Genomic DNA, 23,682 nt, shown 5'->3' with positions numbered 1-23,682 from the left:
TTCATTCCAATGATGAATAATTCAAGATTGATGACGTCTCCAAGGTTACAGGGCCAAAAAGTACCTCCTGTTACAGACAAGACTGGAGTTATGCCTCACACTACCACTCAGCTCTTAAAACCTTGTATTTAAATACCCCCCTCCCCATGGAATTTAGGTGGCTTCCCTGGTGGCTCAGAGGTTAAAGCGTCTGCCTGCAATGTGGGAGACCTGGGTTCGATCCCTGGGTCGAGAAGATCCCCTGGAGAAGGAAATGGCAACCCACTCCAGTATTCTTGCCTGGAGAATCCCATTAATGGAGGAGCCTGGTGGGCTACAGTCCACGGGGTCACAAAGAGTCAGACATGACTGAGTGACTTCACTTTCCCATGGAATTTAAATTATAATTACACCTACACTCAATGCTATCTGGGCTTTCCTCTCCAATCTTGCTGCTATTATCTGCTTATTATGAATAAACAGTACCTTTTCCCAGGACAGCTAATACCACTAGTATTAATAGTAACAGGTACTATTAACTTTCTTCTGACGTAAGGTGCAAATATTTCTAAATTATCTGTCCTCTAGCCATTTCTAAAGACAGTAACTCATAGCAAATGATACATGTACATCATTCTGAATCTCTTTTAAAATAGACTGAACAAAGAAGCCTCTAAGCATACAGAATCTGTGCATAAATACTGTACCCACATCTTTTTTTTTTAACTCCATAAAACGATAACTGAGCAGGTACTCAGTTGCTCTGGGAGACAGAAAGATTCCTCAGTGACAAGAGCTGTGAGATCTGGGCTCAATTCTCAGGGCTGCCACTAACTGTCTACTTTTATGAAGCCACGAGACGCCTGGGAGGCTGTTTTCTCAGCTGTAAAATGGGCATAAAACTTGTCCAGCCCAAACCGTGTTTTGAAAAACAGTCAAGTTTAAATAAAAATATAAGCATATTATTATTATTTTTTTTTAAAGCGCTCCTGCTCTCAGGAGTCTGCAGTTTGGTTTCAGGAAATGAGAACACAAACGCAGGAAGCAGGTTGACGGTGGGAACGCATGCCTGCTTCAGGCGAGTCACCCCTGACCACTCCTGCAGGCAGGCCTGGGCTCGGCCCCCACAGGACTCGGGGTGCAGAACAGTACCCCTTCCGAGGGCCCCCCAACAACGAAGGGCTGACCCTCTCCCCCCACCCCCCTTGCCCACCACACCAGATGGGCTGCCTGAAGCCCAGCCCTGCTCACTTCACTCCTCTACTCAAAAGCTGTGGTGTTTTCCTGCAGCCTGGGACAGAGAAGGTGCCTCCACAGGGATTAGACCTACTCAGCGCGCTTGTGTGACACACAGACCACTGGACTCAGCCACCCAAAGCCTCCACACACCCCAGCACTCTGCCCACTCAGTCCAGACTCTGCACTCACAGCCCATCCGTGTTCCTTGGGGTGTCACAAGCACTTGCTGTCAAGAGCCCCACATGAAGTATTTCAAGCTCTGCATGCCACATCCACACAGTCTCTGTTGTATAGTCTTCAGATTTGTTTTTGTTTTAGCTTTTTTTTTTTTGGCAAACAAAAACAGCGTGGACGGTAAGCTTGCCATCCTCTGTCCTGACCAAACAGGGACAACTCTGAGGACCCCAAACCCTCAGACAAATGACCCCCTCCTGTGTCCTCCCTGTTGAGATTCCAGCCCTGCGGAAGCAAGTGAGCACCAAGGAGGGAAGCACGGGCCACAGTCGGCACACACGGAGGACCCGCAGCTGCCGTGGCCCACCCCACTGCACGCAGCACACTTCATGTCAAGCACGAGACAGCCCAGGTCTACTCCAATGATGGATGGAGGGATGGATGGACGGACAGATGGATGCCTCAATCCACCACTGACAGATCAATAGATCAATGGATGGACGGATGGATCAACCAAACCCTGAATCAATGGACGGACAGATTGATCCAAAAGTGAGTCAGAGTAACTGCTTTAAGATTTCAGAGAAGGGCTTCCCTGGTGCCTCAGTGGTGAAGAATCTGCCTGCCAATGCAAGAGACACGGGTTTGATTCCCAATCCGGGAAGACCCCACATTCCTCGGAGCAATTAAGTCCATGCAGCACAACTATTGAGCCTGGAGTTGAAACTACTGAAGCCCATGGGCCCTACCGCTTCATGTGGGGCCCTTTACAGGGTTTGGGGTCCACAACAAGAGAAGCTCCCTCAAGGAGAAACCCACACACTGCAACTAGAGTAGCCCCCACTTGCCACAACTAGAGAAAACCCAACACAGCAACAGAGACCCAGCACAGCCAAAAAATAAAATTTAAAAATTATTTTTAAAAAAGAGAAGAAAGTTCTGATAGACGAGGGATGTTAGGGAAGGCCTTACAGAATGAGAGAGATATTTTTCAACGAAGAAAGTTGATATCAGGGTGCTTTAGAGAGAGGAGATTTCGGTAATTCTTATAGAGATTTACCTGTTTCAAAGGATAACACGACAATCTTGATTGTGCAAATCAAAACAAATTTATTTCTAAACATACAGCAAGCCATTTGAAGGTCAAGATATAAAATCACAAAAACAAAGATTACCTGGGCTTTCACACTCAGCAGACAATTTCGGAGAACCATGGTCTGGGAACCACCTGGGACTCTGAGGATTCAAAGAGAAGGGACACTTAACCTGAGGCACTCTCAGGGTCTGGCAGGAGGGTCCAACAGGAAAACCAAAAGCAGGCCTAACTGTGGATGCCGAACCTCCCTCGCCCCCGAGAAGGAAATGCCAAGACACTCTGAGGTCTGACGGCAAACCGTATGCTCCTTAACCACAGACATCTAAGAGTCCAGGGCTGTCCTCACGAAAGCCTGCGTGACCCAGAAACTGATTCCACGTCATTCTGCCATGGCCTAAACCCCATCCTGAAAGATGTCCTCAACGCCACATTCAGACCACCACCAAAGGAAGGAGTTGTTCCATGGAAGTGAATTTTCTCAGTGAACTAAATGTCATCAAAATCACACAGCAAAGCTCAAAAACCATCCTCATGCAAACTCCCCTCAATGGATCACATGCCTCCCTGCCCATTAGGGCAGACAGCACCGACTCGAAGTCTTGTTAGACCTGCTGCTGAGCAGGGAGAGACCTCGGGGATCCCTGGAGAAGGGGTAGCCTCACACTCTGAGTGAGTCCAGTGTTCTCTCTTTCTCCCTTCCACTGGTCTCAGCTGTTGAGCATTGGTCCCTATTATTTCTATTTCACTACCTGGCCTTTTCGAGGACCCTGAGGATGACCCTGACCTACAGAAACAAGAAAGAAGAAACAAGATGGGTGTTCTAGCAGCTACTGACAACAGCTTTTTCTTCTGTTTACCTTCTAACACACGTCTACCACTGGCTTTAATTATTCAACCTAACAGTATGTTTTCCTTGGGAAAACCAGTAACAAATTCCTGAAACAGTCATCTGCTGACACCACTACTCCCTGCTGCTGCTGCTAAGTCGCTTCAGTCGTGTCCGACTCTGTACGACCCCATAGACGGCAGCCCACCAGGCTAGCCCATCCCTGGGATTCTCCAGGCAAGAACACTGGAGTGGGTTGCCATTTCCTTCTCCAATGCATGAAAGTGAAAAGTGAAAGGGAAGTCGCTCAGTCATGTCCGACTCTTAGCGACCCCGTGGACTGCAGCCTACCAGGCTCCTCCATCCATGGGATTTTCCAGGCAAGAGTACTGGAGTGGGTTGCCATTTCCTTCTCCATCACTACTTCCTAATTCAACCCAAAACCTAACCAACTGTCAGAACGCGCTACCAGCTTGCAGTGCATCAGGGGCAGGAATAAAGCCCTGAATGTGACACCTCAGGCCTCTGGCGTTGTGCACAGATGCTCAGGGATGCAAGGAGGTTCATAAATTTAAAAGATCAAACAAAACAGAAGCCCTTAAGAGACTTCACATTAGCTATGACTAAAGCAACTGTGTCATAAGATCAATCAAACCTTTACTTTGCTCTGGCCATAAAGAAGAAGACGGTGCACTTCAAAAAATTAAGCTCTTTCCGCACTGTTACAGAAGACAATAAATCATTTTTAAAAGACAGAACAATAAACCCAGTTCCTGGAAAACTGAGAGGAGGCAGGGTGGTAGGAAAGGAGGCCACCGTGAAATGTCATCACCAAAGAGCAGCTCCCCAGGAAAGAAAGCCGCAGACTGAAACCCCAAACGAAATCTTCCCTTGTGAGTCCCCTCTGGCTGGAAAATCCGCTTTAAAAAGGATGTACAGGGCCTGGGGATCTGGAAATACACCAAAGGAGTGCAGGCAAGAGAAGGCAGGAGAAAAAAGAAGGAAGGTGAGAATTTTCAGCTTCGGACACTGCCTAGTCACCAGCATCAGCAACCTGGTCTCCAAGGGAAAGAAATCATAGCGTGGAGGAGGGAAGGGAAGGGAGATGGAGGAGGTGGGGAGCCTTCTGCTTCCTTACGATTTCCGCCGTGCACCACCCTTCCTGATACCTCTTCCCCATGAGAAAAGCCTGTGGCCTGGCAAGCTACCACCACGGCAAGCAAAAGCTGCAGGTTCTGACAGCCCAACAACCCAAAGAATAAGCACACCTCATTCCTACTGGCCACAAAAGAAAAACCCATGAGGGAATTTACAAGATGAGAAGAAAACCAGGAAGCTCAACAGTTAACTTTGGTCAAGAAGCAAGGGGTCCCCACCGTGAACAGGTCAAGATGATGCTTACAGAAATAAGCAGCCAAAAGGCCAGGATAACTAGGAAAAACAATGGATCATTATGAGCTCGCTGCTGCAGAGACAGACAAGGCCTGGCCCTGGACTGGAAAACTCCCAGGTACCACGGCATATCCGGCCGAATGAGGCACGTATCTGCAACCAGGAGATCAACAGTGACGCTCCTAACAGACTTTGCAATCAGAGACCACACCACCAAGTCCTGCTTCTTTTCACCAGAGAAGCTAAGCACAACAGAGCTGTAATCAAAAGACCACGGGATGCACCTGGAAAGACCCTTCACCGTGAGACGGGATGGCAAAGTACAGAGCCCCATTTGTCCCAGGCAAACTAGTGATGCACCCAAAGAAATTCCAGCCTCTGGGCCCACCACCTTATCAACTCCAGTGGTATTTTGGAGGAGGGAATGTTTAACGGGGGAGTAGAGAAAGGGATATTTTCACCTCTAACCTCTCGAAAGGTATGGATTTGAATGGCCAAGAGAAAGTGGAGGAGATGGTCAGGAGAAGGGAAGAAGGCAAGAGGCAGGTGAACTGTGTTGCAGACACCATGTTAAGAAACATCTCATCCACCCTCCACTTTACAGCTGAGGCCACTGAGGCTGGACCAGTGAAATCAGCTGCCCAAGGCCCACCACCAGGAGAGCTATCAGATCAGGGCTAGCAGAGGAACAGACACAGCACAGAGACTGAACATTCTCCCTTCCCCTCAGAATCTCCCCAGTTCCCTGACTGCCAGCAGGGTACTCTGTCTGCCTAGACAAGTCACATCTGTAACCCTGCAGTGGTCACTCTCCAAACACATATCTGTTGACACTGGGGGGACACTGGAAGGACTGCTCACTGCCTATGTGGCTCTGGAGTCCTCTACAAGCAGCTGTGACAGTGTCCTCAGCTCTCGGGGTGGGGTATGTGTCCTTCTAATTCACTCCAAAGCAGGCTGCTACTGCTGCTGCTGCTAAGTCGCTTCAGTCGTGTCCGACTCTGTGCGACCCCAGAGACGGCAGCCCACCAGGCTCCCCTGTCCCTGGGATTCTCCAGGCAAGAACACTGGAGTGGGTTGCCATTTCCTTCTCCAATGCATGAGAGTGAAAAGTGAAAGTGAAGTTGCTCAGTCGTGTCTGACTCAGCAACCCCATGGACTGGGGCCCACCAGGCTCCTCCGTCCATGGGATTTTCCAGGCAAGAGTGCTGGAGTAGGGTGTCACTGCCTTCTCTGCCAAAGCAGGCAAGGCCACTTAATAAACACCTCTGACAGATGTGAAGCACCTCCCCAAGGGTTAGAGCCTGACAACCCTGCTCAGGCAGCCTCACCTCGACGGCGTCGACAGTGGAGACCCACCTGCAGAAGGTGGACAACTATCAACCTGCACAACTGAAGCCCAAAGAAACACCTAGAGCAGGACCTTTACTGGCAACAGAGATGCCAGCAGGAGACCGTCGGGGAGGCATTCAAGGACCAGCAGGAAAACAGTCTTAAGCACACAGGCTGATCTCGGCATGGCTGGGGTTCCTGGTTCCATCATCTGCTAACTGTGGGGCAGGCTAGCTACCTGCAGTCACGGCACTTGTCTGAGCCTTGGTGTCTTCAACTGTAAAACAGAAGTAACAGGATCTATACCAGACAGGCCAAGTGAAAGGATTCAATCATCAAAAACTTCCAATTAAAACACAGCACAGCCCTTAACACAGAATTAGGGCTCAAAGAAATATCAATCATTGGTGTTAAAAAATTAAAACAACAACAACAACAACAAAAACTCTATTAAGATTGTGATTTCTAGGAAAGAGGCCCTCAAATCCGGATTACCTGGCTAGAATCCTAAAAGCCAAGGCAATTCATCATTTGCGGGAACTGCCTTCACCAGCCAAGGACTTTGATTGCCAGCACTTGCGTATAAAATCATATTGACAGAGCCATCTTCAGCTGGAGGGGGAAGATGATAATCCCGTTAGTAGGGCAGGCCTCCTGCCAGGGTATGAGCAGTGCCCGGGGCCACTGGGCTCTGCAGGGCTGGGCATGTTAGCAGAGCAGTGAAGGGAGTAAAGAGGAACCATTTTGGGGGGGCAACATAGACAGAGGAGGCAGAGAGGCAGCAAGCATTCCCCAGAAGCACCCACTCAAGGAAGGCAGCAGGTGCGTGGTACTAAACTGGACAGCAAGAGAGAGGTCGCGCCAATTAATCACAGAGGCAGCAACACGGATGGCGTTTTCCAGGGCAGGCTCCACAGAAGCAGCCGGCGGCTACAGAAGCGGAAACTCACGTGTCAAAATGCTTGCATTTGAATCCTAGCTCCACCACTTCCTAGCTCTGTGCTCCTGGTAAAGTGGTTTAGGTTCCAGGGACCTTACAGGATCTTTGTAATCACTGAACAAGTTAAGAATTAATATGTGTAAAAAATTTAAAGCAAGCCTGGCATACTGTAAGCATCCAATAAGAGCTAAGAGGCAAGAGAAAAGAAAAAAAAAAAAAAGGGACTGACAGTAACATTTCAGCTATGCTGTGGACACCCCAAACACACTCATGCAAACAACAGCATCGTTTCAAATATGTTACCCTCACTGACAAAAAGGCGGAAGTCCAAGTCTCCCCTTAGAATTCTGGGCAGAAGGTACCTATAAACCTATCACTTCACACCCAAGCTTGCCCTTCAGAGTTAAGGACAGCAGATGACAAACCAGAGAAACAAGAAAGGTAAAAATAGGAGAACTGAGCAGCCCAGCTCAGGGTCCTAACTACAGGACTCACAGATGTAATTCACAGCGTCACTGAACTCCAAGGCAAGCACGAGGGTATGAACTAACCTGGATCATATGAGAAACTGCCAAGCCCCGACCTTGAAAAAAATGGGGAGGGCATGGCTGTCCAACCACCACTGACAGCTTTGCCTTCCACCCCTAGTTCCTCTAAGCACCTTTAGAACTCGATGATTATAACACAGGCTCGGGGTGTCACCCCTCTCTGCTGAACTCCAAGAACCAATTCATGACAATGACATTGTAATAATCACGAGGCTTGTTTAAACAACACTGTTACAGAGTCACTCACTCACTCCAAAAGACAATCAACTAAAATAATCTTGTCAAGCCTGGAATTCTTAGTCTGAATTCAAGAGCTGGGGTTGGAAAAAATAATTACATCTATATTTCATTAGCCCCCAACTGAAATTTAGTACTTCCCTCAATTATGAATGTAAGCAACACACCATGGTAACAGCAGCAGTACCTGTGACTCCAAAGAGAAGACTTAATATAGTTTTAGAGTCGTTAGAAATAGCTCCCCACATTGCTAACATTCATCAGGACCTCAAAATTATTTATTAGACCCACAACCAACCAAATTTTGATACTCAATACAGAAATACATATTAGTATGATAGATTTTTTCAAATATTTTTCTAACTGTATTTCAATATATCTGGTCCTGTTTAAGACTCTATGTGGGGACCTTGGTAGCTCAGCTAGTAAACAACCCGCCTGCAACATAGGAGACCCCGCTTTGATTCCTGGGTTGGGAAGATGGCCTGGAGAAGGGATAGGCTACCCACTCCGGTATTCTTGGGCTTCCCTGGTGGCTCAGACACAGTAAAGTATCCGCCTGCAATGCAGGAGACCTGGGTTCAATTTATTCAATGCATTAAAACATCTTTCTGAAACATCTTCACCAGAGTTCCAGAGGGTCCATGGCACAAAAAAAGGGCTGAAGGGATAAACACTAACTGCACACAAAAGCCTGAGAAAAAGGGCTTTACGGGGAAGGAGCTGGTAGGAGCTGGTCCCGCCCGCCTTTACATCACTGGCACCGCACACTGACAATACACGGGTAGGTGTCCAGACGTATTTACGAATCAGGAGACCCAAGACAACCAAATACAAAAGAAAACGCAGCCCCAGCATTCCAGCTCTGGTTCATTTATTCCACATCGACCACACGATAAAACCATAACGGTACAAAAGTACCTGGAAGGATCCTGGCCACCACCTGAAGGCCATATGACACAGAGAAAGTATAAGCAAGCAGGCAGGTTCCTATTGCGGCAGGAGGGGGAAATGAATTCACCACCTCTTTTTTAGTGGAAAGAAGAGTGTTTGGGGAGCTGAATGGGAACAGTGTCCCAGGCATCCGACACCGCTAAGAAAGGGTCACCGGCGACATCTACCTACAAACAAGAGGAGAGAAGCAAACACCTGTCCACAACAGCTCTGCATCCTCACTCCCTTCCCTGATCTGTGTCTTCGGAAAACCAAATGAACGTCCAGCACTGGTTTCAACACAACTTCCAGAGCAAGCAGTGCTGAGCTGCACACAACGGGCCTTGACACTAAGTAGCACCGGGGTGTCAGCTTCGCCAGGGGGACACCAGCAGGTCCACTCTTCGGGGGCCGGAGCCTGGCCTCTGCCTCCACTGGGACAGGGACCCAGTTCTGTTCACCTGGCCCCAGTACACACCAGGACCGTCAGCACAGAGGGTCTCCATCAGACTCTCATCATCCCCACTGCCTGTCGGGAAGACCCCCAGCCCCCACCAGTCTCCCTCTGTTCTCTCCTGCCCTGCCTGTCTATCCTGCCTGGAACAACCACCCTGAAATGTCAATAATGTAAATCAGATCAAATCCTCCAACGGCTTCCCACCACATGAGAACAAAATCCAACTCCCTCCCGACATTGCCAAGGCCTCCTGTGATCCGGCCTGCCTGGCCCCCACCCTCGCCCCTCCTCTCCTCCAGGATGGCTGAGTCACCCCCATCTTGGGGCCTGTTCACAAGCTGCCCCTCCCTGGCTCCTCACTGCGTCCTGGGCTCTGCTCTCATGCCACCTCTTCAGAGAGGCCTCTCCTGATTTCAGTTTTCTGCTCTTCAGAGTCTCATTCTACTCCTGCATCATTACATTACTTTACTGCAGTGATCATCAACCCCATTTAGGGGGTGGCTTTAGAAAATGCCAATGCTTCAGGGCCCACCCTAACTAATAAAGTCGGAATTTCATGGAGTGAGCCAGGCATCTCTCTGTTCTACAACCTCCTCCTTCCCTGCAAGTGATTCTACCATCAGTCACCGTGAGAACAGCATTTCTCAAATCCTTAATGTGTACAGAATGCACCTGGAGATCTTGGGAAACCGTAGATTCTAATTCCAAGGCCTAAGGTGGGCTCTGACAGTTTGCGTTTCTAACAAACTTCTAGGTGATGCCAACGCTGTCAGTAGAGCCTTCTGAGTTGCAAGCATCTAAAAAGCACTGTCTGGCAGAACTTTCTGTGATGACGAAAATGTTCTAAACCTACACTGTCCAATGCACATGTGCTAATTAGCACTTGAAATGTGGCTGGGGCAGCGGAGAAGCTGAATGCTTGATTTCAGGGTGCCATGTTGGATACTGCCTAAAATTAACCATCACTAGTCCCATCACTTCATGGCAAACAGAAGGGGAAAATGCGGAAGGAATGACAGATTTTATTTTGTTGGGCTCCAAAATCACTGTGGATGGTGACTGCAGCCATGAAATTAAAAGACACTTGCTCCTTGGAAGGAAAGCTATGACAAACCTAGACAGTGTATTCAAAACCAGAGACATCATTTTGCTGAAAAAGGTCTGTCTAGTCAAAGCTACAGTTTTTCCAGTAGTCATGGATTATAAAGAAAGCTGAGCGCAGAAGAACTGATGCTTTTGAACTGGTGTTGGTGGTGGTGGAGAAGACTCTTGAGAGTCCCTTGGACTGCAACGAGATCAAACCAGTCAATTCTCGAGGAAACCAACCCTGAATATTCACTAGAAGGACTGATGCTGAAGCTGAAGCTCCAATATTTTGGCTACCTGATGTGAAGAAAGGACTCACTGGAAAAGACCCTGATGCTGGGAAAGATTGAGGGCAGGAGGAGCAGGGGATAACACAGGGTGAGGTGGTTGGATGGCATCACGGACTCAATGGACATGAGTGTGAGCAAACTCAAGGAGATAGTGAAGGACAGGGAAGCCTGACGTGCTGCAGTCCATGGGGTCACAGAGAGTCGGACACGACTGAGCGACTAAAGAACAACAAACTGGACAGTGCAGATCTAGAAGGCATGTGCTCCATGAAGAAAGGCAGCAAGGCCTGGGAATGGGGAGGCTAAGAATCGAGGCTTATTCCAAATTCGTGGTCTAAGCAGTGCTCTGTGGATTGGCTATGAAAATCCAACCAGAGGCCTAGATGGCCATCACTTCAGGAGTGGGTCAATATTTACCTAAGGCGGGGAGACAAATACAAAAGGCTCTATTGAGACAACTTAGTAATTAAAGCACGTGGTAACCCACAGATGACTATCTTGACTTCGAGACTTGATCCCACATCATCACCAAGGCCCTCCTATCCGTGGCCCCAGACACACCTGACCCCTGCCATCCCTGGGCATCCAGGATTTTGGATAATCCTGTGGTCACAGCCTAACCATATTTTACTGCATTGATTTGTTTATAGCATGGCTGTCTCTCCCACTCAGTTGCAGGCTGCTTCAAAGATAGAACACATTCCTCCTGGGAACTCTCTTCCCATCACCTGGCACAGAGCAGCACGTACTAAATACCGAATGAGGGACAGGCCTGAAACCCCACCAGGAAGGCATTAGTACTTTAACTGTTAATCACAAGAAAGAGATAAATTGAAGGGGAAGCGGGGTGGGGGACTGTGTGCGGAGAATGGGAATCTCGTAAGCAGAGATCATTCTCTCAAATCACTCCAAGATTTCTAGATGCCTATGTCTGGATTATAGAACACAGCATAAAAAGGCAGCCCTGGGACTTCCCTGATGGTCCAATGGTTAAGAATATGCCCTGCGCGGTGCAGGGGAGACAGGTTTGAACTCTGGCCAGGGAACAAAGATCCCACGTGCCATGGAGTAACTAAGACCCTGAGCCACAGTTACTGAGCGCCCGGGCTCTGGAGGCAGCGCAATACAATCGGAGATTCAGAGGGACACAGCAAGGATCCCACCTGCCGCAAGTAAGACCCGATGCAGCCGCATAAACAAACATATATGTCTATTTTTTTTACGGTGGTCCTGACTGACCCATACAAGCTCATTTCTGAAAATAAGAATGGACTGGGCAAGTAGGTGATGTCCTTTCACTCTGCGACCCCCATGGACTGAAGCCCACCAGGCTCCTCTGTCCGTGGGATTCTCCAGGCAAGAACACTGGAGTGGGTAGCCATTCCCTTCTCCAGGGGTCTTTCCAACTCAAGAGATCGAACCTCGGTCTCCTGCATTGCAGGCAGATTCTTTATCATCTGAGACATCAGGGAAACCCGACAATAAATCTAAAATCCATTAATCTGCTATTTGGAAGAGGTGTTTTTCAAACAAGTCACACAGGGCTAAGGTTTAGAATCATACTCTTGCCTAAAAAGTACACAGGCTGGGTTCCCACTAATAGCTGCTGGGAGGGGCATCTGGCCCCAAGTATAGCAAGGCCCCCGGGAGTCTGGGCAGTCCAGATGCTCCTTCTCTCCCTGCAGTTAGAACCTTGTGCTTGTGACAGCAATGAGATTTCCACGGCAACCAAGGACAACAGAGTGGAGAACTATGGCCCGGAAGGAAGCAGATTAAATTTTAATACTTACGAGTCAACATCAAATTTATTTTTAAAACTATGTATCTGACAAAGCCAAATAAGCATGACAGAACGGCTGATGCTCCAGGAGGGTCTAACTATGAACATTTCACATACATGTACAACTTTTCCCTATTCTGAGAATATTTCAAAGAGCTCAGAGACTCAAAGAAAGTGAGACAGCAATAAAACCCCCAGAAACGGTAGAGGGGAGGGTTTTCAGATTCAGTCACTACTGATTTTTTCCATTATTTCCAAAAACACAGGGCAGATCCCAGTTGAAGCACCAGACTTGGCTAAAACCATGCAAAACAATTACTTCACCAAGAGATCACCAAGTGAAAATTTTAAAACACTGCTGTGCTGACCTGCTGCCAAGACAACAAACCAGTTAAAAAGCAATGGTTAACAGACATGTAGCAGCTTTCCATTCACTTACTCATTCAACCATTCCTTCCCCTTACTCTCCTAGGCCACATCAACCCACCCATGTAAATCTCATCTTGGGGCCAAATATCCCCATCAGGTTCTATGGATTAATTATAATACAAACTGTTAAAGCAGTTAGCATGTATTACACCGGTTGTCCATGTAATACACCAGGTACTGTGTTGTGGACTATCTCATTAAACCCTCACACCTCTCCAAGGCAGACAGGTATTGTTATCCAGACTAACATCAAGGCAAATGAGAAAACATTAGGAATCTCATCCAAGTTCATACAACTGGCCAATGGCGGAGTTTGAACTTGGACAATCTGACAAGAGTCATTTAGAGAATTCAGCCTTACTGAAAGTAATAAATAACGGCATATTTCTGAAAACATGGAGCCAAGTTCAAACTCTAGCTCTTCAACTTACTAGCTCTGTAACCTTGAGCAAATTAACGTCTCTAAGCCTCAACTTCCTCATGTGTAACGTGGGGATGAGAAATAAATACAACAGATGAGAGGTTCATAGTACAAGGTAGGGTAGTCCAGCTACAGGCGTGCATATCAAAGAAAAAGTACACTTCAGTTGTAGGATGATTTTTAGCAGACATAGCCTATCCTGGAAATAATAGATACACAAAGGTTACTCGGTTCAAAATTAGTTTACTAATTCAGTGACACATTTGTTTAAACATAGAACCATGCACTTGCAAATTTTATATTTATTTCTGTGAAATGAGTAACTCTGTCCCAATAACCACTGTCTGCAAGAAGAGCACATGCTTGATTAAAACCAAAATATGAAGACATACTTGTTAAATAAAACTGTTCCCAATTCAGTTCTCTCATAAATGTAAGCTCACATGTAGCACCATCTCAGTATGTGTACAGGATCTGCTTAAAGTGAGACAGACCTGTAATGAGTTTCTTTTTTTTTTCTTTTTTTGAGATTTTAACCAATTTGTGTTCTTAGACACAACATGGAGCAAGCCTGCAGTGTAATAAAATGACCAATTCCGGTCTCTCTTTCATCCACTCAGTAACTGAGCTCTAGGCTAATCTGCCCAGCACACTAAGAGAGCTTTGGAACTACACACCGCAAACTAACATTAATCACAAAAAGGGTATGCCAATTTTAATGGCAACTCCTATTTGCCTAGCTTTCCAACATCTGCCAGTGTTAATAACATTTAACTGACAAACTGCAGTAAGGAAAAGAAACAGAACTTTAAACACAAGTAAGCATTCTTTTTACGGCATGGTGTATAAAAGCTCCCTTTCCTGAAAACATACTCAGCTACCTTTTGTGTTGCAATCAGTCCATAAACATTATTAATGATGTATTTTCAAAACACTTCGAAAGTTTTTTTCTTGCTTTTCAACCAGCACTTCTGAAGAAACTTATGATGCTCATCTCCCATCAGCCTAATTTGAAGGCATCATTTTGAAGCCTTGCGAATAAGAGTAGAATTAAGTGATGTGGGATCACACAGCTCACTCCAGAACGTTTACATGAAGCTCTCTTCCACCAAAAAAAAAAGGGGGGGGGGGGCGCTGCGAGGAAGAGGGAGGGAATCTGCTGCTTTTCATTTAGCCTATTATTGACTGTTAATGCCTACAAAGGAAATTTTTTTTCATTAAGGGAAAATATTCTGGATTTATTTTTTCCCAAGCAGTTCCTAACAGCAGCTGCTTTGTTCAAACGGGAAAAAACTGAATGCCATCGCTTAATTAAGCTCTTCTGGTGACCTCCCTTTACTCACTCAGGCCCAGTCCTCTCCTAAAATACCTACCATACCCCATTTCAAGAATGCACCTTGACATTGCGGCGGAAAAGGTAATCACCGATTCAATAGCGGCACCACAGGGTTTGTAAACCAGTTACCTATTTAGTATATTTAGTATATACCTATTTAGTATAAGCCAAGCACTTGACACACAGTTGTCTCATCACCACCCTGGAAAGGATGCACTGCTTGTCCCGTCTGACAGGTAAGGGTAAATGAGGGCAGAGAAGGGAGGAAAAGCACCAGACCACAGTCAGCGGGGGCCCTGGCCTCCCAAACCCTGCTCTTCGTAGCAGGCCGTTCTGACCGTCATCTAAGCCTGCTGGTTCTAAGTGCGCTCGCCCAGGACGTGGAGGGCTTCCTAGTTAGCAGCAGACGATGACTCTGCACCTTGCCTAAAATCAGGCCTTTTCCAGGCTGATGAGGAAGGGAGGCTTCCGGGGGGTGCGATCAGGTAAGACACACACACCCCGGGGTGGTGGGGATTGGGGAGAGGACGGGAGCAAAGGCCTTCGGATCAGAAGCCCGACTCCCCGCACTCCTCCCCGGGCGCGCTGAGGGATGGGGCGGGCCTCCCTGGCTAAAGGTGCGCACACCTTTCCTGGGCAGTCAGGGTCCCCCGGACCGGCCCTCGAGTCCGGCAGAGCAGGGTCCCGGGCACAGAGCGCTGCGCCGGGCAGGCTGGGCACCCGGGCAATTCCCCAAGCTGAGGGTAGAGGGTGACGGGGCGGGGGGGGGGGGTGTGCCGGGGGCCCGCGGGCGAGCCGATGACCCCTCCGCGACGGCCAGGGAGGGCTCCCCGCTCACCACCGCCCCGACTCTCCGGCCAAAGTTGGCGGGGCGCGGGGTGGAGAGGCGGGGTGTGAACCGTCCGGCCTGGGGCCCCGCGGGGGTCTGGGGAGGGAAGGGGCCGGGGGTGGTCTTAAAAAGGCCCAAGGTAGCCTGGCAGCAGCAGCCTTCTCCTGGAACAAAGGGCTTCTGTTTCGGGCAGGCATCGCCCGGCCGCGTCCGGATTCCGAGGGAAAGAAACTTTTTCCCGGGATGCCGGAGCCGGGCCCGGGTGGGGGCGGGCTGGGTGGGGGGCGCGCCGGGGCGCGGCACTACCTGCGGCCGGAGCCGCCCCCGGCCGCCCCCGAGGCCCGCGGGCGCCGCTCACCTCCTCGATGGCCGCCACGGTGTTCCGGCACTGCGCTGTGCGCGTGGTGAAGCTCGAGGCCGTGGGCGCCTTGTAGTCCTCATGAGTCTCGGCCACGAATTCCGACACGGATATCTGGTCCGGCATCGCCTCGGCGCGGCGGGCGGCCGGCCGCGGGGCAGCCACCGCCTCAGCCGCTTTGCGCGGGCTCCGATCGGCCGCCCGGACGCCGCCGGCCGGCCCGTGGACAAAGGAAGGCGCCGGGGCGCGGGCCGCCGCCGCGGGAGCCGCACGAGCCGCCGCAGGGCGCGGGTGGGCCGCCCGCCGGGCCGGGCGGCGGGAGCAGGGGCCGCGCGCGCGCAGCCCCGCGCAGGTCGGGCGCGGCCCGTCCGTCCGTCCGCCCGCCGCCGCCGCCGCCGCCGCCGCCTCCTGCGCTCGCGATCGGTCCCCGAAGCGGAGGCGCACAGCCGGCGGGAAGTGCCCGCCAGCCAGCCGCTGGCCCCGAGCGACTCCAGCGGAGAGAGGGGCGGGCCCGGGCCGGGGGGCGGCGGCCGGCCGGGCGCTGGGCGGGGCGGCGCGGAGGGCCGGGCCGCCAATCCGCGCGCTCGCCGCCGCCGCCGCCGCCGCCGCCGCCGGGAAGCCGAGCCTGCAGGAAGGAAGGCGGCGCGCGCCCCGGGCCCGCCGAGCTGCTCCCCCGCTGCCGCGCGCCGCATTGTCTCGGCGTTCGGGCGCCCAGCCGCGCGCGCCGAGCTTCCATGGCGCGCCCCGCCGGGCCGGCCGGCCAGACCTCCGGGGCGCGTCCGGGAACCCACTCCCGCCCCGAGTCCGGACCCGTGCGCGGGGTGCTCTGGACACCTTCCGGCCGGTGCACCGGCTCCCCCTGCCCCGTCCCCGCCCCACCCCGGGAGTGGATCCCAGGAGTGGATTCCCTTCTTGGCCGTCCCCCACCCCCGAGCCGCCAGGGATGCCCGTCCGGGCGCGCGAGAAAGTGTGGGAGGAGCTCGCCCCCTACAGGACGACGCGCCCCCCGCCAGCCAGTTTGGGGGTTCGCTGAAGCTAATGAGAAACGACCATGGAGTCACCCAGTCCTCCCAACCTTGTGAGGCAAGTAAGGAGGTGGTTATTCGTTTAACACGGAAGACAGAACGGTGCTCCCGAGAGGGCACTGAGTGGCCTACAAGGGTTCAGATCCACGTCGGGGCGCTTCCCCCGAGGGTTAACAGGACCCATGGTCAATGTCCCAGTCCGTGTTTCTGCCGTCCTGGGTCGTTCTCGGTTAGTTAGAAATAGTTTCGGGGTACTAGGCCAGGACTCACTCTAGGCAGGTAAGAATACACTAAAATGGTGCTCCTGGGGGAAGTAGAGCGGCCCAGTGAGGAGTAAGCCAGAAGCAAGAGATGGAGCTTTTTCTTATGATTTCAATCAGAACATCCAACAAGAGAGGGCAAAGCTTATACATAACTGGTCCAGTAGAGTTTGCATTAGTACAGATTTCCACTGAACAACTCTTAAGGAAAGGATCATAATCACCTTTTAAAAGGCGGGGGTGGGGGTGGATAAATTGGAAAATTAAGACTGGCATACCACTTCTATGGGCTTCCCAGGTGGGGCTCAGTGGTAAAGAATCCACCTGCCAGTGCAGGAGACTCGGGTTCAATCCCTGGGCCAGGAAAATCCGTGAAGAAAATGGCAACCTACTCCAGTATTCTTGCCTGGGAAATTCCATGGGGACAGAGGAGCCTACTATATATAAAGTACATAACTAATAACCTACTGTATATAGCATAGGAAGCTCTTTCAATACTCTGTAATAACCTATATGGGAATAGAATCTGAAAGAGAGCAGATATATGTATATGTATAACTGATTGACTTTACCTTATAGCAGGGCAACCCACTCCAGTACTCTTGCCTGGAAAATCCCATGGGTGGAGGAGCCTGGTAGGCTGCAGTCCATGGGGTTGCTAGGAGTCAGACAGGACTGAGCGACTTCACTTTGACTTTTCACTTTCATACTTTGGAGAAGGAAATGGCAACCCACTCCAGTATTCTTGCCTGGAGAATCCCAGGGATGGGGAAACCTGGTGGGGCACAGAGTTGGACATGACTGAAGTGACTTAGCAGCAGCAACACAACATGTTAAATCAACTATACTTTAATAAGGCGTCCCTGGTGGCTCAGACAGTAAAGAATCTGCATGCAATGCAGGAGACCTGGGCTCAATCCCTGGGTGGGGAAGATTTCCCTGGAGAAGGAAATGGTACCCACTCCAGTATTCTTGCCTTAAGAAACCCCTGTACAGAGGAGACTGGCAGGCTACAGTCCATGGGGTCGCAAAAGAGTTTACAGGACTGAGCCACAACTGGGCAACTAACACTTTCATACTCTAATAAAAAAAATTTTTTTTTAATCCAGAAGTTCTGAAGACAGTACTCAAATAAAATCCCACCCCATAACGCTACACCAAGCATATGGTATGCTTTCTGTAGCTGCCAGTAGTAAAACCAAGAGAAACTTTACAAAAACCTTTTGTGCATCGGAAAAGGAGGAAGTGTGAGAGACACTGGAAATTTAATATCTGAGACAAAGCAGTCTCCTGACACTGTAGGACAGTGGACCAGTCAAACAATCTTTTTAAAGCTCCCTTGTAAGAATTTGCTATATGAGGTGGCGGCATGGGTCAGACATTATGTATGGCCTTTGGTATTTTAGTAGCATTTCATATGAAATTTCATTTTTCTGAAATAACTGTATTAGTGGATAGCTTTTATAACTGTACCAGGGAATAAGTTACTGTTTTTAAAGCTGTAGCATCTCTGTTTCTATCTTCTATTTATGTTTTTTCACCCTTTTTGGTGAAAAAGTTTGGTAGTTTCTGCTATTTGCTCCTGTCTACAATTCAGGTTCTGTAGATATTATTTATGTTAATACACCCTCTCCTATGGGCTTTCCAGGTGGCACAGTGGTAAGAATCTACCTGCCAATGCAGGAGACTTAAGAGATGTGGGTTCAGTCCCTAGATCTAGAAGATCCCGTGGAGGAGGAAATGGCAACCCACTACAGTATTCTTGGCTGTGAAATCCCATGGACAGAGGAGCCTGGCAGGCTACAGTTTATGGGGTCACAAAGAGTCAGACATGACTGAGCACACACATCCTCTCCTACACCAGGAAGATTCTGTTCCCTCCTAGGTAGCTTTCTAGCTACAGTTGTGTTGCTTTTCTTATCCTGGGTAAGTTTTGATTTTTAGAGGAATAGTGTCTATCAGGCTACAGGTTTAAGGATATAAGAAGAGAAGAAAGTAGTGTTTTTCCTTGACAACTAGTATGGCATTAACCAGACTGATCCAAACTTCTTCTACAAGGACCAAGTTGAGCTTCATGTTCTTCTCTATCCTCTCTTCATGTGCAATTACTGTCCTTGTTTTTTATAATGTAATAGTATTTTTCAGGTACAGAAACCTGTGCTGTGCTGTGCTTAGTCGCTCAGTCGTGTCCGACTCTTTGCGACCCCGTGGACTGTAGCCTGCCAGGCTCCTCTGTTCATGGGGATTCTCCAGGCAAGAATACTGGAGTTAGTTTCCCTGCCTTCCTCCAGGGGATCTTCTCAACCCAGGGATCGAATCTAGGTCTCTTTCATTGCAGGGGGATTCTTGTCTGATAAACCAGGGAAGCCAAAAATAAAATGGCAGAGGTGCACTGTGTTAAACACAGGGATGAGAAGGCTGGTGGAAAGCAAGTCATCCTGCAAGGCCACCACACAGAGAATATCCGTGATAGAGCACCCAAGCAGCTCATTCCTCCAGCCGTCCCTGAGACTCTCAGCACAAAAGCCAGAATTAAAGCAAGATCGGAACCAAACATAGCTAATATGTCTCTGAAATTAATAGAATGAGTAGTTTCCAATAAACTAAAAAAATGAGAGTTGAATGTGGATCAAGAAGACATTATAGACACATGCTTTGGATTCGTGAAGAAAAGATAAACATGCCAGGGAAACCACTACAGGCCTATACTCCCTTATCTAGAATTTTAAAATTCTGAATGTCTCTGAAAAAATCTAAAGTTCAAAAGCAACACTTTTAGTAGTAATATTGACCTAAAATAAATTGGCATGACTATTTACAGTCTTGCTTCATTGGAATATTTATGTTTTCCTGCAAACTATAAATATACTTGCTTATGGAGGATGGCCCCAGACCTCACTGGGCGTGACTTAGAATATCTAGTGTATGTGCTGTATTAACTCTCTAAACTCTGACAAATTCTGTGCACATCTCACCTCAGGGGTTGGTTTCAGATAAGAGGTTGCAGGATTGTATTATTAAGAAAAGAGACATGGTGTTGCAGACTTGTCATTTCTAATGAAGAGGAAAGAAACTCCTCTCAAAAATGAAGTTTTCAGCAGCCCTTTGAGATTGGCCAACAGCCCATTTTCCAAAGGAATTTTCTAACCCTAGTAGTTCTCAATTTTTCACTCTGAAATCAAGGTTTAAAATACATTCTTATCTCTGAAATTTGCTTGAGGGTTGGCTGGCTTAACACAAGACTTAGCCAGTTCACTTGCTGTAAATGATTAATTTGTAAATGATTATTCTTGGAAAGGAGAGATCTATGTCTTAAAAACACTATGGTAAACATAGTTGTAATTAAATAGTAAAACAAGAAGAAATGCCCCCCACCCCTAAGATATGAGCATGTAAGCTTAAGCAGAAGTTTCATTTCCGTGCTTAACAATATTCACCCTCAAACAGTGTTTCTGAAGGGACCCATTTATCCGCAAAGTGAGAGAAATTTGAATACGCTTACCACAGTGATCCCACCTTAGCACTTGAGGGGGGAAAATCAGCATGCAGAAACTATTTTACAAGTGAAAACTTAGGTTCTGATGTCAGCTTTGCTTCTCTGTGACTTTGAATAAGTTATAATAATTAACCTCCCTGGACTCAGCCCATTTGTAAAATGAAGGAAGCTGGATGAGCTAATTTCAAAGGCTACTTCCTGAGCAGGCATCTCATGATTCCATATCTGTATTCTTTGTTAATTTAGGCACCGGAGGGACTTGCTACAAGGGCCACATTGCTACTGGGGAAATTTAATCAGTGGTCCTATTCGGTTGAGAACAGGCCTGTTTTAGATGACGTTGGGGGCTAATTTTTGAGAATGTTGTCATTTTGTGAAGCTGGTAGATTTAGATGGCAAATTGATTTATTCATAGCTGACTTCACCAGAAGATACTTTAGGTCTTCATTTTTTTGTTTTGTTTTAATAAAGCTCATTATATTTATTCAGTTTTATTGGAGAATAATTGCTTTCCATGTTGTGTTGGTTTCTGCCAAACATCAACATGAATCAGCCATAAGTATACATATGTTCTCTCCCTCTTGAATCTCCCTTTCACCTCCAACCCCATCCCACCCCTCTAAGTTGTCACAGAGCACCAAGTTGAGCTCCCTGTGTTATACAGCAACTTCCCATTCAGTTCAGTTCAATCATTCAGTCGTGTCCCACTCTTTGCGAACCCTTGAACCGCAGCACGCCAGGCCTCCCTGTCCATCACCAACTCCCAGAGTCCACCCAAACCCATGTCCATCGAGTCAGTGATGCCATCCAACCATCTCATCCTCTGTCGTTCCCTTCTCCTCCTGCCCCCAATCCCTCCTGGCATCAGGGTCTTTTCAAATGAGTCAGCTCTTTGCGTCAGGTGGCTAAAGTATTGGAGTTTCAGCTTCAACATCAGTCCTTCCAGTGAACACCCAGGACTGATCTCTTTTAGGATGGACTGGTTGGATCTCCTTGCAGTCCAAGGGACTCTCAAGAGTCTTCTCCAACACCACAGTTCAAAAGCATCAATTCTTCGGCACTCAGCTTTGTTTATAATCCAACTCTCACATCCATACATGACCACTGGAAAAACCATAGCCTTGACTAGATGGACCTTTGTTGGCAAGGTAATGTCTCTGCTTTTGAATATGCTATCTAGGTTGGTCATAACTTTTCTTCCAAGGAGTAAGCGTCTTTTAATTTCATGGCTGCAGTCACCACCTACAGTGGTTTTGGAGCCCAGAAAAATAACGTCAGCCACTGTTACCATGGTAATGCATATATTTCAGTGCTGCTCTCTCAATTCGTGCCACCCTTTCCTGCCCCCACTGTGTCCATAAAACTGTTCTCTATCTGAGTCTCTATTCCTGCCCTGCAAATAGGTTTGTCAGTACCATTTTTCTAGAGTCCATGTATATGCATTAATATATGATATTTGTTTTTCTCTTTCTGACTTACTTCACTCTGTATAACAGGCTCTAGGTTCATCCACCTCACTAGAACTTACTCAAACATGTTCCTTTATATGGCTGAGTAATATTCCATTGTATACATATACTATAGCTTCTTTATCCGTTGCAAAAATCAGTTCTAGATAAATGAAGTATCGTTTCCTGTGCTGCAGGCAGCTCCTGCTGACTCCAGAGAACTGACTGTTAAATTTCCAGGTGTTTTGCAATCTGTAGGTTGTATCTGTGTGGTATAAATACCACTATAATGGTATACTACTACACCACTCTCCTAACTCTACATTCTGTCAGTTTGAAATTGTCCACAGTGGGACTGTTTACAGCAGCACAGTTGGCAAATGTTAAAAAAAAAAAATCACAACCTTATTGTTTTGCTGATTGTCTAAGTGTAATAAAGGGGTCAAGAAATGTTAAAAGTGCAGATTTCAAAGCTCAGAAATAGAGGGCATAATTGTCACTCCCTTTATTTACACCTTTCAGTGGCATCACTTTGCCCAAAAAAAGAGGTAATCTTAAAAGTGTGTCATGTCTGTAGCCCTTACATTATGAGCTGTGAAAATATTTGAGGCAATATTCTTCAGGTATTTGCAAACTGTCGTATGATTCAGCAAAGAGGGCACTCATCTCATTGACAGATGAGTGAAGTCACAGCAGGCATTTCATGGCTTCACTTTCATCTTAGCCATTAACATAAAAATGTCAACCAGCGTTCATGTTGGAATCACACTCATTTGTCAATGACATGAGGAACTTCTCTGCCAAACTGGGGAATAATCAAGCACTTATTTATCGTCTTATTTTGTCAGATCATGGTTGAACTGCAAACACCGATTGGCTTTGAATACAAGAGCTGGGCAAAAATCAACAGAAGTGTTCTATGAAAATCAGTGAGCTCAATGACCTGGTAACTTAGTGGTAAAGAACCTGCCTGCCAGTGCAGGAGATGCAGGTTCAATCCCCAGGTCAGGAAAATCCCCTGGAAAAGGAAATAGCAACCTACTCAGTACTTTTGCCTGAAGAATTTCATGAACAGAGGAGCTACAATCCGTGGTTTCACAGAAGAGTTGGACACAACTTAGCAACTAAACAACAACAAATGGAATTTATAATAAAGAGTATTATATAATGTATTATTATTTATAAATTGGGTGCTATACATCCTTTGTAGAATTAAATGAAAATAAACTTACATATGTATGCACACACAGACATTTTTTGCAGAGCAGGTTGTTAAACATTTACCAGCCCACTGCTGAGTGTAATTGCCTCTTCCCTGCCAAGAGGCAGAACATGAGACCTTCCCACTCTGAGTCATGCCAACAGGATAAAGCCCACATAGGACAAAACCTCAATAAACTGGACTATACACTCAAAGGCAACTTGTGTTCATAGAAATTGTCTTAGAGTAATTAAGAAAATGCCATTTGTTGTTTTCAAGTACTTAGGCCAACACGAACCAGTGCCAACAGAGGGTGTGGTCTGTTTGAATCAAAAAGCAAAGAAAAAAACCCTTTAATTAGCTCTCTGTATGCACATAAATTTTGCTAAAACTTTTATTAAAGAGTGCCTGCAATAATTTCTTGAGTCCAGTCACTCTCCCACGATTTAGACCCATTCTTGGTTTTGTGGGACACCCTCTTAGGTGGCCCAGCAGTCCATTTGTACATAATCCTGGCTCTAAAGCCCTCCAGTGCTTCCCCATTGGCCACAGGATAAAGTTTAAACCCTT

The 23,682-nt window shown here is 47.9% G+C and overlaps 1 protein-coding gene across 3 annotated transcripts in view; it reads right to left on the bottom strand.

Annotated features, from left to right (window-relative positions):
• Positions 1-15,906, bottom strand: part of ASAP2 (ArfGAP with SH3 domain, ankyrin repeat and PH domain 2) — a 155,836-nt gene extending 139,930 nt beyond the window's left edge. For all 3 annotated transcript variants that reach the window (XR_009599750.1, XM_027966504.3, XM_027966506.3), the window contains exon 1: positions 15,683-15,906. Coding sequence is in view for 2 of the 3 variants with exons in the window: in XM_027966504.3 (XP_027822305.1) it covers positions 15,683-15,808 (126 nt within the window). In the remaining variant the exon portion in view is untranslated. The remainder of the gene's footprint in view (positions 1-15,682) is intronic.
• Between the last annotated feature and the right edge of the window lie 7,776 nt (positions 15,907-23,682).

The sequence above is a fragment of the Ovis aries genome, chromosome 3 (genome assembly GCF_016772045.2).
Source record: "Ovis aries strain OAR_USU_Benz2616 breed Rambouillet chromosome 3, ARS-UI_Ramb_v3.0, whole genome shotgun sequence".
Classification (NCBI taxonomy): Eukaryota; Metazoa; Chordata; class Mammalia; order Artiodactyla; family Bovidae; genus Ovis; species Ovis aries.
Note: the sequence above shows the minus strand (reverse complement) of the source record. Positions and strands in the feature narration are given on the sequence as shown.